The sequence below is a fragment of the Heloderma suspectum genome, chromosome 5 (assembly GCF_057233095.1).
Source record: "Heloderma suspectum isolate Gila_16-S chromosome 5, 16-S_ref, whole genome shotgun sequence".
NCBI classification, from domain to species: Eukaryota; Metazoa; Chordata; class Lepidosauria; order Squamata; family Helodermatidae; genus Heloderma; species Heloderma suspectum.
Genome location: NC_139462.1, coordinates 81,478,434 through 81,494,427, shown reverse-complemented (window position 1 = coordinate 81,494,427; position 15,994 = coordinate 81,478,434). Strand labels below are relative to the sequence as shown.

Below are 15,994 nucleotides of genomic sequence, written 5' to 3'. Positions count from 1 at the left end.
CTCCACAACGGCTCTTCCGCGTCCTGCTTCCCTGAAGCTCTTCCGCTCTCCCCGCTGCGCCATCTTCCGGGGAGGACGGAGCCGCGAGGAGCACAGCGGCCGCCGCGGAGGCGTCCGACGCAGCCAGGGGGCGGCCCCCGCGGCCAAGAGCGGAACTGCGCAGCTGCGGAATCGCCGGCCGCGGCGGCCTCTCGCGCATGCGATTAATCCGCCGGCAGTCATGAGGCGCGGGCTGAGCCGAAGGGCCGTCCCGCGGGCCGCTGTGCGGGGACCCGGCGCGTGTGAGGCGGCGCTAGCCATGGGGCGCGGCAGCCTCCTGCCGAGCGAGCCCTGCCTGTGGTTCGTGCTGCTGGCGGCGGCGGCGGCGGGCTTGGCCGCAGCCAGCGGTGGGGCGGCTCAGCTGCCTCTGGTCGTCAACACCTGGGCATTTAGGAAAGCTACCGAAACAGGTGCCGGGCTGCTTTCTCCAGGGCTGCTTCCTTGGGGAGGCTCCAGCGTGCGTAGAAGCCCCGCACTCACATCCCGACTTCCCCAAAGTTTGGAAACTCCCCCTTTCCAAAGTTATCATACCTTCTGGAGCTCCTCCTCCAGATCGGGGCCCTAGCAGGACAGCTTTTAAGATCCGGATCGGCCCCCCCCCCCCACGCCCCCCGGTGCCGATCCTAGAGTGAAAACGAAAACCAAGATATCGCTGCTAGACGCAGATGTAAAGCCATGTCTGTTTTGGCCCTCATATCTACGTGCAAAGTTCTTCGCGGGCCGGTGTGGGTGTTCGCATACAGGCGCCTGCTGAGATCTGTGGACCGGGGTATTGGCACTCTCCAAGCATTAGGAGAGTGGAGCAGAGTATCTGAGCCTCCCTAAAGCCAGGCGTGGGGAAATAGGACAACAAAGCAGGCCTGGCTTCTCAATCCCATCCTTCTCAGATCACAGTGGGATCAGAGCTGGTCCTACTACAGGGCAGAGTGAGGCGGATGCCTCAGGCAGCATGGGGGGTGATGAGAAGGCAAGAAGCTTAGTTGTTCGTTGTTGTATTTTCCTTCCAAGGTCGAGGTGCTGCCTCAGCATTTCTACCCCACTTTTCAGCCAGAAAGGCTGCCAAAGTGGTTCACATAAAATCATTAACAAACAAGGCAGCCCCTGCCCGCAGGCTTACAACCTAAAAGACATGACACAAAAGGGAAAAGGGGAAGAAGAGGGAAACAAGGTTCCAGAATAATGTGGCCTGTATCCCCCTTGACTTGGGGAGGGTGTGCCACTTGTTCTGCCTCAGGCCTGCCCTGGTTGGGATGATGAAGCAGTGAATTCCCTCAGCAGTGAGGGTTCTCTGCTGAGGGCATTCAGTCTATGCAGATTTGACCAGTTGAAAGGATGGCACCCCCTGAATCACGATGTCGTCTGTCTCTGGGACTTTGTGCCTACTCCAGCTGTTTTGTGCCTCTCCCCCCTCCCGAGGGGTGCCCCACTGTTTGAGAACCAATGGTCTCAAGAAATATAATTGTTGTTTGTGGGGAGGGTGCGGCATTTATGATGTGGGGAAGGAAAGGCATTCTGCACATGTCCAATTGCATTCTTTTTACTATTTTTTTTCTTGTACATAAGGCTAGACATTTGCATTGGAAAACAGGTTTTAAGCTTAACATCAGGTGAGATGTAACCCTCCATCTTTCCATGATGGCCAGATTGCTCCTGACAGTTACTTCCCCTTTTCTGTTTGTTTTTTGTGCATCTTGTCTCTTAACCGTTTGGTGTAGGAAATTTTGTATTCCAGTTTTGAGACTCATCAGAATCGCTTGCTGTAGATGTAACATGCATCCCCTTATTGTTAAAGACCACTGTAAAGCACACTGGAGTTTTTCCCACCATTTTAAAACAAGTCTTCAGGTAAAGTGTGGATCCTAATCCACAATTAGGGATGTACGAATCCCTTACCTCTGGGTGCGGCGGGGGGGGGAGGCAATCCGTCCCTCCCCCCCAGAATCTGTCCGGGCTGGCTCTGCTCTGTGGCAGTCCTGCGGAGCCAGCCGCTGGCTCTGCTTTGCTGGCGATACGGCCGGCCGCCATTGCTGTGCTGTATTGCTGGGGTAGGGTAAGTGAGTCTCTGGACGCAAATGGCGTAGTGGGCGCCGTTTGCGGCCATAAAGCTGGTAGATTAGCCTAAATGCAGAGACTCCGGCTCCACAGGATCAACACTACGAGGGAGCCAACCCACACGGATTCCGGGGGGAGGCAGAGGTGAGTGCTCCGTTCCGCCACGGGCCCCAGTGGGGCTGGATTCTTGGAATCCAGCCTCATTGGGGTCCGTGGTGGAATTCTCCCCCATCCCTATCCACAATTCTAATTGGCAATAATGTAGCAGGTGAGAGTGATGTGGGCTGTTAAACCGCATCTAGGCTACAATCATATACCTAAGTTAACGGTAAACCGCTTCCATACAGCCCACTGAATTCAGTGGGATTTACTTCTAAGCAAACGTGTATAGGATTATGCTGTTATTAACATAGGTAATGCTGATGGATTCCTGTGTCTACATGTGTTTCACTTGGGATGTGTTCTGTATCAACTACATATCTTGCTCTACTTGGCTCAAAAACCTCTGTGGTCAGTTGTCTGTTCTCGGTTAGGATTTCTGCTGTAAATTCTTGCTGGGGGTATCTCTGCTAATTTCACAAAAACAGCATCAAGACAGTGCAGAAATGACTTGCACAGTTTGTGTTTGTTCTTCAGTGTGTAAAAGGAGAATTCTCACTTGTAAGCAAGCTTACACTTCTGTCTGCTGGAAACATCTGGGATTCCTCCATGGGAGATGAGCGGCTTTCCCCTGTGCCGTGGATCTTCCCGAAGTGTTCATAAAGTCCATTTTGAGGAAGCTCTTGCATCATAAGTGATTCTACTTGGCTTGTGAAATAAACTTACGTAGCAAAATTAAATGGTTGACAGCGCTTCTGAGAAACATGAATCCACCATACAAATGCAGGTTACTTTATCTCCATCCTTCCCTCCCCACATTTTTCCAGACCCTTTTTCCAGGCCTTTAACAGCCGCTTGATACAGGTACATAGCCAGTGAAACTTCTCCCATCACTTACCTCAGTGCCAGAAAAAGTTTCCCCAGCTCCGTTACTGTGTCAGGCTGCTGTTAAAAGAACAGAGGTGGTAAAAAGTGTTAACTGGCATCCCCACATGCTGCTTGCTTTTACTTCTAAACATAATTAGCTCATTGAAGACTCAAGCCTGAAACGAGAAGTAAGAACAAACACATTGAGGTCAGACAAATGGCCCATTTTAATTCTGTAGTTTGCTTACCAGCACTGGCTGCTGCCAGATTCTAGAGAGAGAATATACAGAAGCAGACAATTATAGAATGAATTTTCCTCCAGTTGACTGTTAATTTTTAGTTATCCCAGCTTTAAGTGCTTTGAAACTGAGATTACATTCCCTGGCTATTTAGGCTCCAATCCTGTGCTCACTTCCTTGGGGATAAGCCCCACTGAGCTCAGTTGGACTTACTTCTGCCTAGACATTTATAGGATTGCACTGTTTTCCTTCTAACTGTTCATGACCACATATTGCTGTTAATACACGAATGTTTGCTTTGGGGTATATATTCTAGTGATGGACATAGAATTTACATGTAAGTTTCGTAGGAATCGGATTGTACACAGTCAGCCAAAATGTCATATACTTCACTATATGTGTTAAGTGTTTTTTTTGTTGATTGCAGCTTGGAGTACTCTACAGGCAGGAGGGTCTGAACTAGATGCAGTAGAGAGAGGTTGTGGTCAATGTGAAATTGAGCAATGTGATGGAAGTGTGGGGTATGGAGGAAATCCAGATGAACATGGAGAAACAACGTTGGATGCCATGATTATGGATGGGTAAGAAATCCTCCAAGGATAAGATATTCTCCCCAATCCAGCAATTTCTTATACACATAGAAGTTTTATTGTGTGCCCATACATGGCTCTTCCATGTGCAGGATCTTTTCCATTCTCATCAGTGGAGCAGATAGTTCTGTGCCTGCTCCCCTCTTGGTTGAAAAGCATGGTGGCTGAAACTTAGTGACACAGGAGGTACGCCTGAAAATATGGATGCTGTGCTTACTACACATTTTAGTACAATGAACACATATTTTTCCAAAAATTCCAGTTCTAAACGCTACATAAATATTTTGGGAGATTGAGTAGTACACCTGGATGCTATAGGGTATAATTGTGAGTATCCTAAAGAGTGTGTGTGTGTGTGTGTACCTGGCTTAGAATGCTTTGAAAGTGATACTGCACCCTGGCTAGTAAATATTTTTGGAAGTATGAATGGGGAGCAAGCTGAACATGTTTTCCCTTCTTTGATATATTTATAGTAGTGAGTTAAAGTGTTTTCAAGAGGGAAAAATGAAGGGAATAGATGTTTCCCTTAGCCTAAAAAGCTTTTTTCCCCATATAGAAGCTTTATTGGCAGAAAGTTCCTTTGATTTTTGCCAGGGTTTGAATGTTGTGAACTAAAATGGGCAACATCCTTACAACAGCCTTCACTATCTTGATGCCGTCCCAATGTGTTGGGACTACAAGTCCCATCATCTCCAGTTAGTACAACCATTGGCTTGGGGATGTTAAGGTCCTAATCTAGTGAGAAACTACATACTCCAGCATTAGTGCACATGCGTTCTGGTTTAGTGGATCAGGTTTAGCTTGCTCCAGTCTCTCTCCCCCCCCCCCCCCACCAGAGTATTTAAACTCAGGGCATATGCCTTTCTGATTTGTAGTCTACAGGTGCAACCCCCTTATTCTGGAGGAGCCTAATGGGATTGCAAGTGACTTTTGAACAGCAACCTATGTTTCTATATTAATCTCACATTTATCCTCCATATAAGGCATGCATTATTTTTTGTATTCTTTATTTTTGATATAAACTTTTAAGTATGCCTCACCACAGCTTTATCTGTCTGGTTTTTTTTGGTTTTGGTCCAGTAACACTATGCAAGTTGGGGCAGTAGCAGATCTCAGACGCATTAAAAATGCTATTGGCGTGGCACGGAAAGTGATAGAACATACTGGCCATACCTTATTGGTCGGAGAGTCAGGTAACTTTTTTTCATTCTGTTATTTTGAAATATTAGCTATACCATGCAGCGATGAGAGATGTCGGCCCCAGTTGTAACTAAGTTCCCTTGACATCAATGGGTAGTAGTGACAAATTAATTGCTTTCACTGGGATACAAGTCACACGATTTTAATTGGATTGGGGCAACTGTGCTGTAGATCAGTTTGATGGCTTGTTTTTGCCCTATGCATCATACAACTTGTTCTTGTGCTTGTGTACTCAGAAGCAAGTCTCACTGAGTTCAGTGACATTTATTCCCAGCTAAGTGTGCATGGGAATGTAGCCCTCAGTGATGAACTCAGCAGTGAAGGCCATGGAACGTCTGGCTGTCATATTACAGTATGAGACTTGTTTAAAAGTCCCATGTTTCATTTTCATGTAGATGAGGGGTGAGGGACCTCTTTCAGCCTGAGGGCCGAATTCCATTTTGGAGAAGCTCTCAGGGGCCACATTCCAGTGGTGGGTGGGGTCGGAGGCATAAAGGGCAGGGCCAAATTATAAAACATACCAGCATGTTGTAGCTTAAAGCTCTTACTGCCAGTAACCGAGCCTTAGGAGAGGCATTTAAGAATGGGGGGAAAATTGCAAAAAAGCTGATAAACCACCAAATGATCAGTGGTCGGGGGAATGGGGGTAGAGCCAGGGGAAAGAAGCATGGCTACCTGGGAACCCTGGAAGGCTGGATTTGACCCCTAGGATGCCCACAGGTTCCCCACCCCTGATGTCAGTGGTATGTATGCACTAACATATGTCGTGATCATGCACGTGTACTAAAGGCAGAAGTACTCTTTTTTTCTTCTCCCATAAAGCCTCACTGTTTGCAGAAAGCATGGGATTTCCAAGTGAAGACTTGACTACACAGAACTCTCTTTCAGTATATTTAAAGTGGCTTAATCAAAACTGCCAGCCAAACTTCTGGAAGGTAGAATGCAACTTTTGGTTTTTTTTTTATAAGCTTAGCGGCTGCATTATTTGTCCCGAAACATTCTTCCCTGAGAGATGAAACAACAAATAGGATAAAGTTGATCCCTGTTAAAGTTGCCAGAGCCTACACTAGCTCTTCCAGTACTTGGGCATGTGTTGGAGACTGCTTCTCAGCAACTGTGGAGCCAAGCAGCTTTCTAGATGCCTAAGGGAGCAATCCTATCAGGGTAGGCAGCCGCCTCTGAACTCGGAGGCGACCGCCTATCCAGTGCAAGACAGGCAGGACACAGAAGGGATTATCTCCTCTGCTGTCCGGCCATCCTGCATTCATGGCTATATGGCTGATTTCGGCTATCTAGCTGCAGGACCTCAGAGCAGGGGGTTGGGTGAGGCTGGACAACCCATAGGAAGCATCATACCTGTACTTCTGCTCTCCTTCTGCCCCCCTCTGCACTGCTCTTACGAGCCCAGAGCCCGGGATGTTCCATGCCGCCTATGAGGCAGCGGGGCGGGGAGGCGGTTACCAGAAAACTACCAGTCCTATGGCCGTCTAGTTGCTATCTAGCAGCCATAGGATTGCACCCTAAGAGACACCCTCTCTGAAGTGCTGCAAAGTAGCTGGCTATACTTCAAATGATTCTTGCTCTTTCAAATCATCAGTGTTGTGTTCTGCACCTGATAGTGAACTGTGTCGATGGTTGTTTCCTCCTGACAGTTGCAGTTAAGGAGCGCTTCCTCCCCAGGAACTTCTCCCAGGCCTTTTCACTAGATTCTTTCTGAGAGCTAGATTCAGTCCCCTCAACAGTTTATCTTCTATTTGGCAATCCCACCCATCAGTACTCTGTCTCATCTTTCCTCTCCCTCACTTTGGAGCTAATTTTGCTTCAAATTGGCTACCTTAGGATTTCTACATCATTTCACATAAGTAAGCCAGCGCTCTAGCTCTTATTTTCCCCGAATACAAAATATCAGCCTTTTTGGTGGACTACGGAAGAGGATTTTTTGCTCTAGCTTTATTGTATGTAGATCTGGTGTGGTGTGCAGTTTAAGTTGTGACCTGAGCCTGGGTGATCTTGGTAAGTAAGTAACCATCAAGTCTGTGTGGAATCAATATGGCACGGGCGTTTTATGTTCTTCAGCTAGCTTAACATAAGAAGTATGTTTTACTGAAATCCAGTTCTTCCGAAGTGAGTTTTAGGCTATTGGGCACATAGGTTTTAGATCTCCAGTTGGATATTTAATGCAAAACAATACAATGAACAGCCCCACTGCTGTTCTTCCATTCTCAGACCAGAATCAAATTGTGACCTGTGCAAAATTATTTTCCTCCATTGTGTGCACAAATGCTACCTTCTCAGTTCCATTTTGCAAGTTATCCCTGTAGAAAATACAGGCTATGCAGTGCCCTGTAGAGGAAACTACAAAAAGAATCCAAGATCATAGAAGGAAAGCTGGGAAATAAGAACCTTTAAGTCTTCTAAGAGGAAGTTTGAGGTTAAAATAAACACTTTCCTAGTTGAGCCACGAGTGAAAAGCAAGAAAATGGGGTGCTGTGGCTTGCATGGGATGTTCCTTGAGCATGTGAAGAGGAAACAAGTTGAATTTCGAAGCCTCAGTTCCACAGAAACAAGCAGTGTGGTTGTATATAAAGTTGTCTCATCACAACCCGTAGGTGTGCTCATAAGGCTTGGGAAGAACTAGTCTTAAATTACAGCTGTAGGTGGTGAAAAATATCATCATGCTGGGCAGGCGGGGGTTTGCACATAGAGTGTTGATGTATTTTATTTCTCTTCTGACTATTCATCTTAGGACACATTTGCACATCACATAACGACATGAGATCGGGGCGGGGGGGGGGTAACTGAAGTGTTTCAGCATTGAGTTACTCTAAATTGAGATATATGCTTTTGTCTGTTCTTTGTTTAAAGCGTATGAACTACAGTAATTTGCCTTTGATGAAACTTCTTTGTCTTTGGCATATACAAGATGCTTATATTATCCTTTTAGTATGATAATTTTGTTCTATTTTTTAACTCTGTTGGAGGGGGAAAGGCATACAGGTTTCTTTGAAATGGCTTTTGTTTTTCTTAAAGATTTTAATGTGAATGCAACTTTGATTGCAGAATGTTATACCAGATGCTTCAAAATCATGTGGGCCATACAAACCGGCTGCAGAGTTCAGTAAAGAAGAATGGAACATCTCAAAGAGAAGAATACAAGTTCACAATCATGATACTATTGGTATACCTTCTTGGCAGCTATTCCTACTGTAGCACTTCTGGTTTTTGTACATGATGTGCCTCCCAAATTGAGTGTCAATAATTTAAAATAAGATAAACAGCACAGTCCATTAAGAACTTCCTCTGCCCAATACATAGAAAATATCAGTAACTCAGCAACATATGTACCCAAACCTACTTGGTACTTCTTGTAGCCACTTGGCATACACCTCTCTGTTTAGTTCTAGAATCAGGATTGTGGTATTCTGTTCCCAGGGACTTTGGGGCTCCAGGTGTCAACGAGGGAGAAAAGAGACTTAAGGAAAAGGCAATTGCTTTTGGCAAACTTTTTCTGATGACCATGCTGAGGAGGAATTGTTCATTTAGGATAGTCATTCAGAGCTGTCTGAAAAGAATTATGTAGTTCTCTTTCATTTAAAGTTTTGGATATAACAGCCAAAGCCTGTGGGTTTGGTTTGATGTTATTAGGCCACTGATGAAGACTTTTATGTCAAAACAGCTTTGGCTTCATTTGTTAAGGATTTTAGAGAACCTGGCCTATTAGGGTTTTCATAGTTTGTGTGTTATATGTTGTTTTGAGATTTTGTAATTAAAGCTCCTAAAGTATGTAACACCATTTAGTTGTCAAGCAGGAACAATTTACTTTTTCCTTACTGGTTTTCTAAAAGTACATCAAGCGTACTCCTTGCTAATGAAGAAACAATTTCACAATCAGCTCATGTTTTCCGATGAATTCATTTTTCTACCAACTATTCCAAATTTTATAGACTCGGCAAATCTTCCCAAATAGCAGAGTTTCAGCTTCAGGTTTTACAGAATTAACTTAAAGAGGGAAGGGCAGAGAACTTCTCTGTGTGTTTGGATTCAATCTCTACCATCTGCATAGCAATTAAATATGGAATTTACACAAGCACCTAAGTGACTTGGGAGCCCAGCTCTCATTGCCAGACACTTAAGGAGACCCTTGGAGTGTGATGATTACATTTGTCATCATTGAGCAATTAGCATTTTAAAAATGTCAAATGCTAAAGTTCTTGATAATCTAAAGGTGTGTCCTCATGAATACTTCCACCTTGGCAGTTTGCCTCAGCCAGTGATTTACTCTGCAACAGCAGTTTTCATAAGACATACTGCTGTGCAGAAAAATGAACAGAACTAGAGTAAGACGATGTAGGCAAACTGCCCACTTGGCAAATATTTGAATGCAAACATTCAACAACTGCTTAACAGTTTTCATTTGATGTTACATTCATGGAACTCCCTTCCACCTGTTATCCATTTGCATGAAAGATCTAGATATACTTTTTGTAAATGAAGGCTTAAGTGTCTTGAAACCTGTATTTTTTGCAAGGACTTGAAATGGATTATAATTCTTCCAGTCTGAAGCCAGGTGACTAATGCCCAAATCCAGGCTGTCTCTTCAGCAAATGGGAGCACTCCTTCTGTTCACAAAATGGAATGAACATCTAGCGAAGGCTCCCGCTGGAGGAAGGGGAGTGACTTTCACAGATTCACCCTTCTCTCTGTGGGCGCCAGCACCCCCTTCCATCCTGTTTCAGAGAATCCCCTGACCCTTTGGAGCAGAGCAATTTTTTAGGTGACTGCAAGGGAAAGGGGCTCAAATTGCCTTCCTCATCTTCAGGTGGGAGCGTTCCATGAGTGGAACTCTGCCCATGGCTGGTCTGGATCTGAACCCGTATTTGTAACTTAATTAGTGTAGAATTATAGGGAAGGCAGCAGTCTCAGTGACCATCTCCCTTCACTGATGGGAGGCTTTTTTTGTCTAAATATAACAGAGTCCCTAGAGTAGACCTATACCAAAACTCAAAGGTCTCTTTAAGAGGCCTGAGGAAGGAAGACCTAGGTGAAGCTGGTCCCATCAGCATGTTTTGTGGCAGTAAAAACAGCAGCTGCTGTATGCCTGACCTACTAGAGACCTCTTAAGGCCCTGTCCATTTTGAAGGATGGGTGCCCTGACATCATCCTTGTAAATTAACAAAAGCATCCCCAAACTCTTCAAAGTTTCACTCCTGCTTTCATTTCTAGGCATGATTGTGATTGGCCAGACTGGAAGCATTGCTGCAGGGACATCTACAAATGGTGCAAACCACAAAATCCAGGGGTTTGTATTGTCATAATACAAATCTTGGCTCCATATGGATAAAATGTGTTATCCTTGTTTTAACTGTGATGCTAATAGTATGCAGTAGTGTATATAAGAGCTGCTCCTATGATGGGGATGACTTTTGTATAACTTGGAAGAAAGGCATTGTGGAAAACTGTGTGTATTTATCTTCATCAATTGCTTATCACCAATTTATTTCTCAGTAACAATTGTCTGAAGTTTATTTTAGGAGTGCCCTGGATAGAGCTGGCATAGCCTAGTGATTAATTAGCACACAAGCTAAAAGTCCGCAGTTCAATTTTCAACTCTGCCTTCACTTCACTAGCGTGGCCTTGGGCAAGCCACTCTCTTTATCAGCCTCAGACCCTTCATCTGTATAGCCTACTTTACAAAGTTGTATGTGAAATGCTTTGCTCTTTATAAATGTTAAGATAGGGATAGAGCCATGTTGCTCCCAAAATAATGGAACTGGTATCAGTGATATGGGAAAACAAAATGTCATTATATACGGAGACTTAGGTCTTGACTGTGTGTTGCATTAAAGATGTAGCTGTATCTTTTTTATTTTCTTTTTTAAATTAGAGGTCTGATTTTTATTGGTACCCCACCACCATGTGGGGCAATTTTACTGGTAATACCCCCCCCTTCCACTGTCCACATGGATACAGGGCTTTTTTTTAGAGTCCCTATTGGCACCAATAGGGACCTTTTTCTAAGCCCAGTAACAACACCGAGTTAGAAAACTCGGTGTTGGGGAGAAGGGCTTGAAGTTCTTGCTTTTGTTTTGTATATGGGAGCATTCAATCATGTGAGTGCCCCCAAGTAGTTTGAAGAGGTGTAATCCAGACACAAGCTTACTACCTCAGTGAGAAATAGGCCTAAATGTTCCTTTGTTACAAAGTGATTGGTGGGTATATGGGAAATATCAGGAGCTGCCCTCATTACCCAACTCTTTCTAATTGATTAACTTTACCTTCCTACTTAGACGTGTAGGTGACTCTCCAATAGCTGGAGCTGGAGCATATGCTGATAGTTCAGCTGGAGCCGCAGCTGCCACTGGAGATGGGGATGTTATGATGCGCTTCTTGCCCAGGTTTCTATATTTTGCAGATGTTTGAGTAGATTGGGTTGTGGGGTTTTTTTTATATTGGAACTATTTATGAGGCTCCCTGGGATAAAGTAGGGGGGTTAAACAATAACCTTGATTTTCCCGCTCTGAAGGTTTCCAGTTTAACTTTTAAAAATGGCAAAAACTCACATGGGGTAATTCCTGTGTATCACCAGCTCAAATAGAGTTTTGTGAAACTGTGTCAGCACTGGTCACTGGGACATCTTTTTTAAGTCTTTGTCATCAGCAAAGAAGCTTTAAAATGACTCTTCTTTTTAACTTAGCGGTGCTTATTTGACCAGTTTGAGAACTTTTGTGCCAGCCTGTCTATTCGTTTTCTTTAAATCAGCTATCAAGCAGTGGAGTATATGCGCACAGGAATGGATCCAACTATGGCATGCCAAACTGTGATTTCTAGAATTCAGAAGTATGACCCATACTTCTTCGGTGCTGTTATCTGCGCCAACAGAACTGGAAGCTATGGTACGTCTTTTTTGTATTTTATGCCATGTAACGTTAGCAGAGCTTTGGTTATGTTTAAATTATCCGTTGGTCACAGTAGTGTAGGTAGCAATATGAAAGTGTTTAAACAAAATATTTGCACTCTTTTTGGAAAATAACATCAAACTGAGACTCAACTTCAAAGGGATCAAAGATCAGTCGTGCTGGGCATCTCATTAGTGAACCCTTGGATCACTTAGATGTATCATTTTGCTAATCGATGTGGCTTATTGAGTTAGGCTGCTCATTGCACTTTTATCTTTGATTTCCCACAGTTCTGTATTTGAAAGATTACAGATGCAAAGGCTCATTACATTCCCCAATATTAAGATGTAAATTGAAACACAGTATTACTAAAGTTTGAATTATATTTTAAGGGTGTGAAGTCCATAGTGCTGGTTGGAGGCATTTCCCTTTTCAAAAGTAAAAAAGACTTCTTAAAGAAATCTCAATGCTGGGTTAATTAAGGCTATAGAAGAACAATTACACAATTGTAGTAGAATTAATACTGGAATCCTTTAGATGTTAAAAGCACAAGGAGACAGATTAATGTGACTCTCATACTTTGCGCTCTTTACTGCCTTATCTTTCCCCTTCCTGCCACAGGTGCTGCCTGCAATAAAGTTCCAGGATTCACACAATTTCACTTTATGGCTTCTAATCCCACTCTGAAACAACCATCTGAGAAAATAGTGGACTGCATTTAATTTTTTCCCATCTTAACACCAGCATCTAAATCTAACACAAAGGAAGAAATGAAGACTCGCAATGCAATCCTGTATGTGTCTACTTGGAAGGAAGCCCCACTGAATTCAGTTGGACTTATTCCTGGGTGAGTGAGTATAGAATTGCAGCCTATATTAAGCTTTTGGAGTTTCTGTTTTTACAAAAATTAATTGCACACACAGACTTCCCTTTAATTTTAGGGGGGACAATCTGTGTGTGCAAAGTAGCCTTATTACTTGTCTAATTAAGCTTTGCGCTCTTGTATTGCCAACACTTAAGTAAACTTAAACTAGATGGTATGAGGAAAGCAACTAATTCAAAAGGCTGCCAGGCTATTTCTCAAGTTCTACCAAAGCTGCTTACCCTTTGAAGGAGAGAATAAATGAGTGTGTCAAGTCAGGGCACTTTGAACAGATCCCAAAATAACTTTCCTCAGTGAATATCAGCTGACATCTACTGGAGCTCTGTTTTGTATACCTGAATGAAGAATATTCCTGGAAAACTCCTGACGCATTTTGACTGGGACAGTTCTGTCACAAACAGCTAGAAAAGCACTTTCAAACATGGAGGAGAAAATCATTTGATTAGACAGGATTTCGTTAGCTGATATTAACCGTCACTGGTACATTTTTTTTCTGTGCACTGTTAGGCCTCACCATTTTTTGCGTAATTAACAGTGATGCAAGAGAAGCCATCCATCAAATATATGAACACTGAGTTTTTATGAGCCCTGGAAGGACTATCTTAATTGAATATTATTGTGTTTTTCCCCATAAAACGCATGAAGACTTTAGCATATTTTAATTGTTTTTTAATTATTCTGAAACAAAAAGCAATATGAACTAGTGTGTGTGTCACCACCCAAATTAGTAGATGTGTTTTGCTCTTCTGTTTCCTCTTAAATGTTGCCATGATATGATCAACTAATATTTCATCACTCTTTTGGAGCTGCTGGCCCTGATCTGGTTGCTACTGCTCAGCCTAACCTACCTTACAATGTTGTTGAAATAAAGTGAGGTAACCCAAGATATGTATCCCTGTGCACTTCAAAAAAAGCAGGCTTTGATAACTGCCTAATCCAGATCCTTTCTCAGATTCCTGTTCATTTCCTTTCTTTCCTTATTTCTGGCTCCCCACGAGACCTTCTTTCCTGAACATTTCAAACCATAGGACCATATTCAGAAACTTTGTTCTCAGAATTGTTTCTAAGCCCTGCTGCGTGTGGGTGTATTCAAGTTAGACCTGAGACCAACATTAGGTAATTCTTCCTCAGATGCAAGACCAACACACTGGGCCTTGTTGTACCATGCTTCTCATTTCACATCTTCATGAGTAACCACTGGATCTGCAGTATGCGTTCCTCCGAGATGGCAGATTGTGGCTGGTTCCTGGTATCTGAGACTAGAACAGAAGCTGATACGATGTTGACATTCTACCTCCTGAGCCTCTTGGTTTACCCTTCACAGACAGACTCACAGTTGCTGCTGTAGAAGCAGCCTTAATCTAGAGTCCTTTTTAGGCCACCTTCCAGTATAGCTATCAAATTGGTGGAAACTAGTCTTGTTACTTTCCAGAAATCCAGTAAAAGGCATTCCAAGATACATCTACTGTGGCCCTGGATGTAGCTACACCAATTGGTCCATTCCCTGGTGTGGTTCCCTATCTTTTGCTCCTGGGCAACAATAGCCTTTCCTGTAAAAATTGACCAGAAGTATGTGTATTCCTGTGCATGTGTGCGCAGACAGTGGCTTATCAACAGAGTGGGTGAATCCTAAATCTGTGGAGCTCAGAAATACTTGTTTCCTTTTGTGATGTCTGAAAGACAGCTTTTCAGTTGATGCTTCCCTCGTCCTTTTTGTTTGTCAGTGTAAACTAAGTTCTTTCAATGAGGTCCATTCAACAGTTCTGTCTGAATGTTTAGAAGTGTTTTTCTTTGAAAGAGATGAAATCAGGCTCTCTGTCAGAAATACAAAAAAGCAGTGGCTTCAGTGTTTGGGATCATTCTTTTGTTTCTTTCTTTAAAAAAAAACTCTTCTAAACCAGCTCTTCAGACAGTCTAAAATGTTTATTATTATTGGGTGGTATCCAGTGTGATAGACGTGCTACTGTAAATTACACTGTGCTACTGTAGGGGATCAGCAGTAGTGTTACCTGGCATGACAGGATTCCCTGGAAAACCCTTCCGTGCCAGCTCACGCTGTTTGTGTGATGTTAGAGGTCCCTTACACTAGTGCAATTTAATTTACATTAGCACTCATGTCTCAATGCATATTGCCTAATGCATTTTTCTGTTGCTAGACATCGCTTTAAAATGTCTGAGTGTTCAACTTAAAAGAATTTACGTTCTAAAATTAAATGTTTAGATGAATAAGGACATACTTGATGAACTTGAATGATGACTGTCCCATTGGATTCTTCATGTATCTTTGAAAGCTGGAAAAAATCACAGCATGGGAATAAATATTTGTATGTGTTCATTTTTCAGTTGGAGACTTCATTTCTCTCACTAGATGCAAATGTTGCTGTATAGGAATCCTTTGAACAAATTCTTTTCCGGATCTATTTTATGACTGCTATGTCGGCTTATTGGCATGTGTACAATGATGTAATTTTTCTCTCACATGTTTTTACCTTCTACCAAAGAGTTTACAATCAGGACTACCCAAAACAACAGCAACAAACATTCGCAATGTCACAAACGTTCATACCACAGGGACTTTTGTGTGACAAAATGTCTTCCGCACAAGCTGGACAGTTGCATTGACTGGCAAAGTGCAGGAAGCCATAACTTGGAGCCACGTCATCTGTTCCTAAGAATCAGTGAGAAAAGTAAATCACTCATCCGTCTTCTCCACACACTTGCATTTCATCTGAAGAAGATGCATGTTTTAGAAAGTACATAACTTATTCCTTCCACCACCCAAGGATGAAATTTAGACATTTACTTTTAATGTATTAAAATATTAAATGCCCTTTATCTTTGTAGATATGAGAGAGTATTATCAAAATTGTCATCCAATAGCATAACAGGCAGCAAATAAAATAAATACACGCACTATATCTTATGAAATGTCTTGTAGAGTGGGGATGGGCAATGTAATGAGCCATACACTATCCCTCTGAGACATTAGTAAAAGCCAACTGGCTATAGAATAGATTCCGAACGCCTTGTCCTTCATCTGAGACCTCAGGATTGTGCTGCAAATTTTGAGAATATGATGAAAAACAATGCTGAAGTATTGAAATCAAGGATTGTAGCATAAAGAAATTT

At 43.0% G+C, this 15,994-nt stretch overlaps 1 protein-coding gene across 4 annotated transcripts; it reads left to right on the top strand.

The window, feature by feature from the left end:
- Positions 1-216: 216 nt before the first annotated feature.
- Positions 217-15,782, top strand: AGA (aspartylglucosaminidase). Of its 4 annotated transcripts, XR_014792135.1 has the most exons (10): positions 217-449; positions 3,724-3,877; positions 4,967-5,079; positions 5,909-6,021; positions 8,147-8,264; positions 10,310-10,385; positions 11,374-11,481; positions 11,846-11,979; positions 12,604-12,829; positions 15,209-15,779. XR_014792135.1 is itself a non-coding variant. In XM_084856494.1 (9 exons), the coding sequence occupies exons 1-9, from the start codon at positions 221-223 to the stop codon at positions 12,702-12,704; spliced, it is 1,146 nt and encodes a 381-aa protein (XP_084712620.1). In that variant the 5' UTR covers positions 217-220; the 3' UTR covers positions 12,705-15,782. The 4 variants fall into 4 exon arrangements, 2 of the variants coding, with proteins under 2 accessions (XP_084712620.1, XP_084712621.1); XR_014792136.1 differs by lacking the exons at positions 11,374-11,481; positions 15,209-15,779 and adding an exon at positions 13,997-15,199; XM_084856494.1 differs by having other exon boundaries at positions 12,604-15,782.
- Positions 15,783-15,994: the final 212 nt, after the last annotated feature.

Excerpts from the sequence above, each read along its gene's own strand:
- AGA (XM_084856494.1), top strand. The coding sequence starts at position 221 with ATGAGGCGCGGGCTGAGCCGAAGGGCCGTCCCGCGGGCCGCTGTGCGG. Across the intron at positions 5,080-5,908 it reads CTTATTGGTCGGAGAGTCAG|CCTCACTGTTTGCAGAAAGC; the intron begins GTAACTTTTTTT and ends TCTCCCATAAAG. Across the intron at positions 11,980-12,603 it reads CAACAGAACTGGAAGCTATG|GTGCTGCCTGCAATAAAGTT; the intron begins GTACGTCTTTTT and ends TTCCTGCCACAG.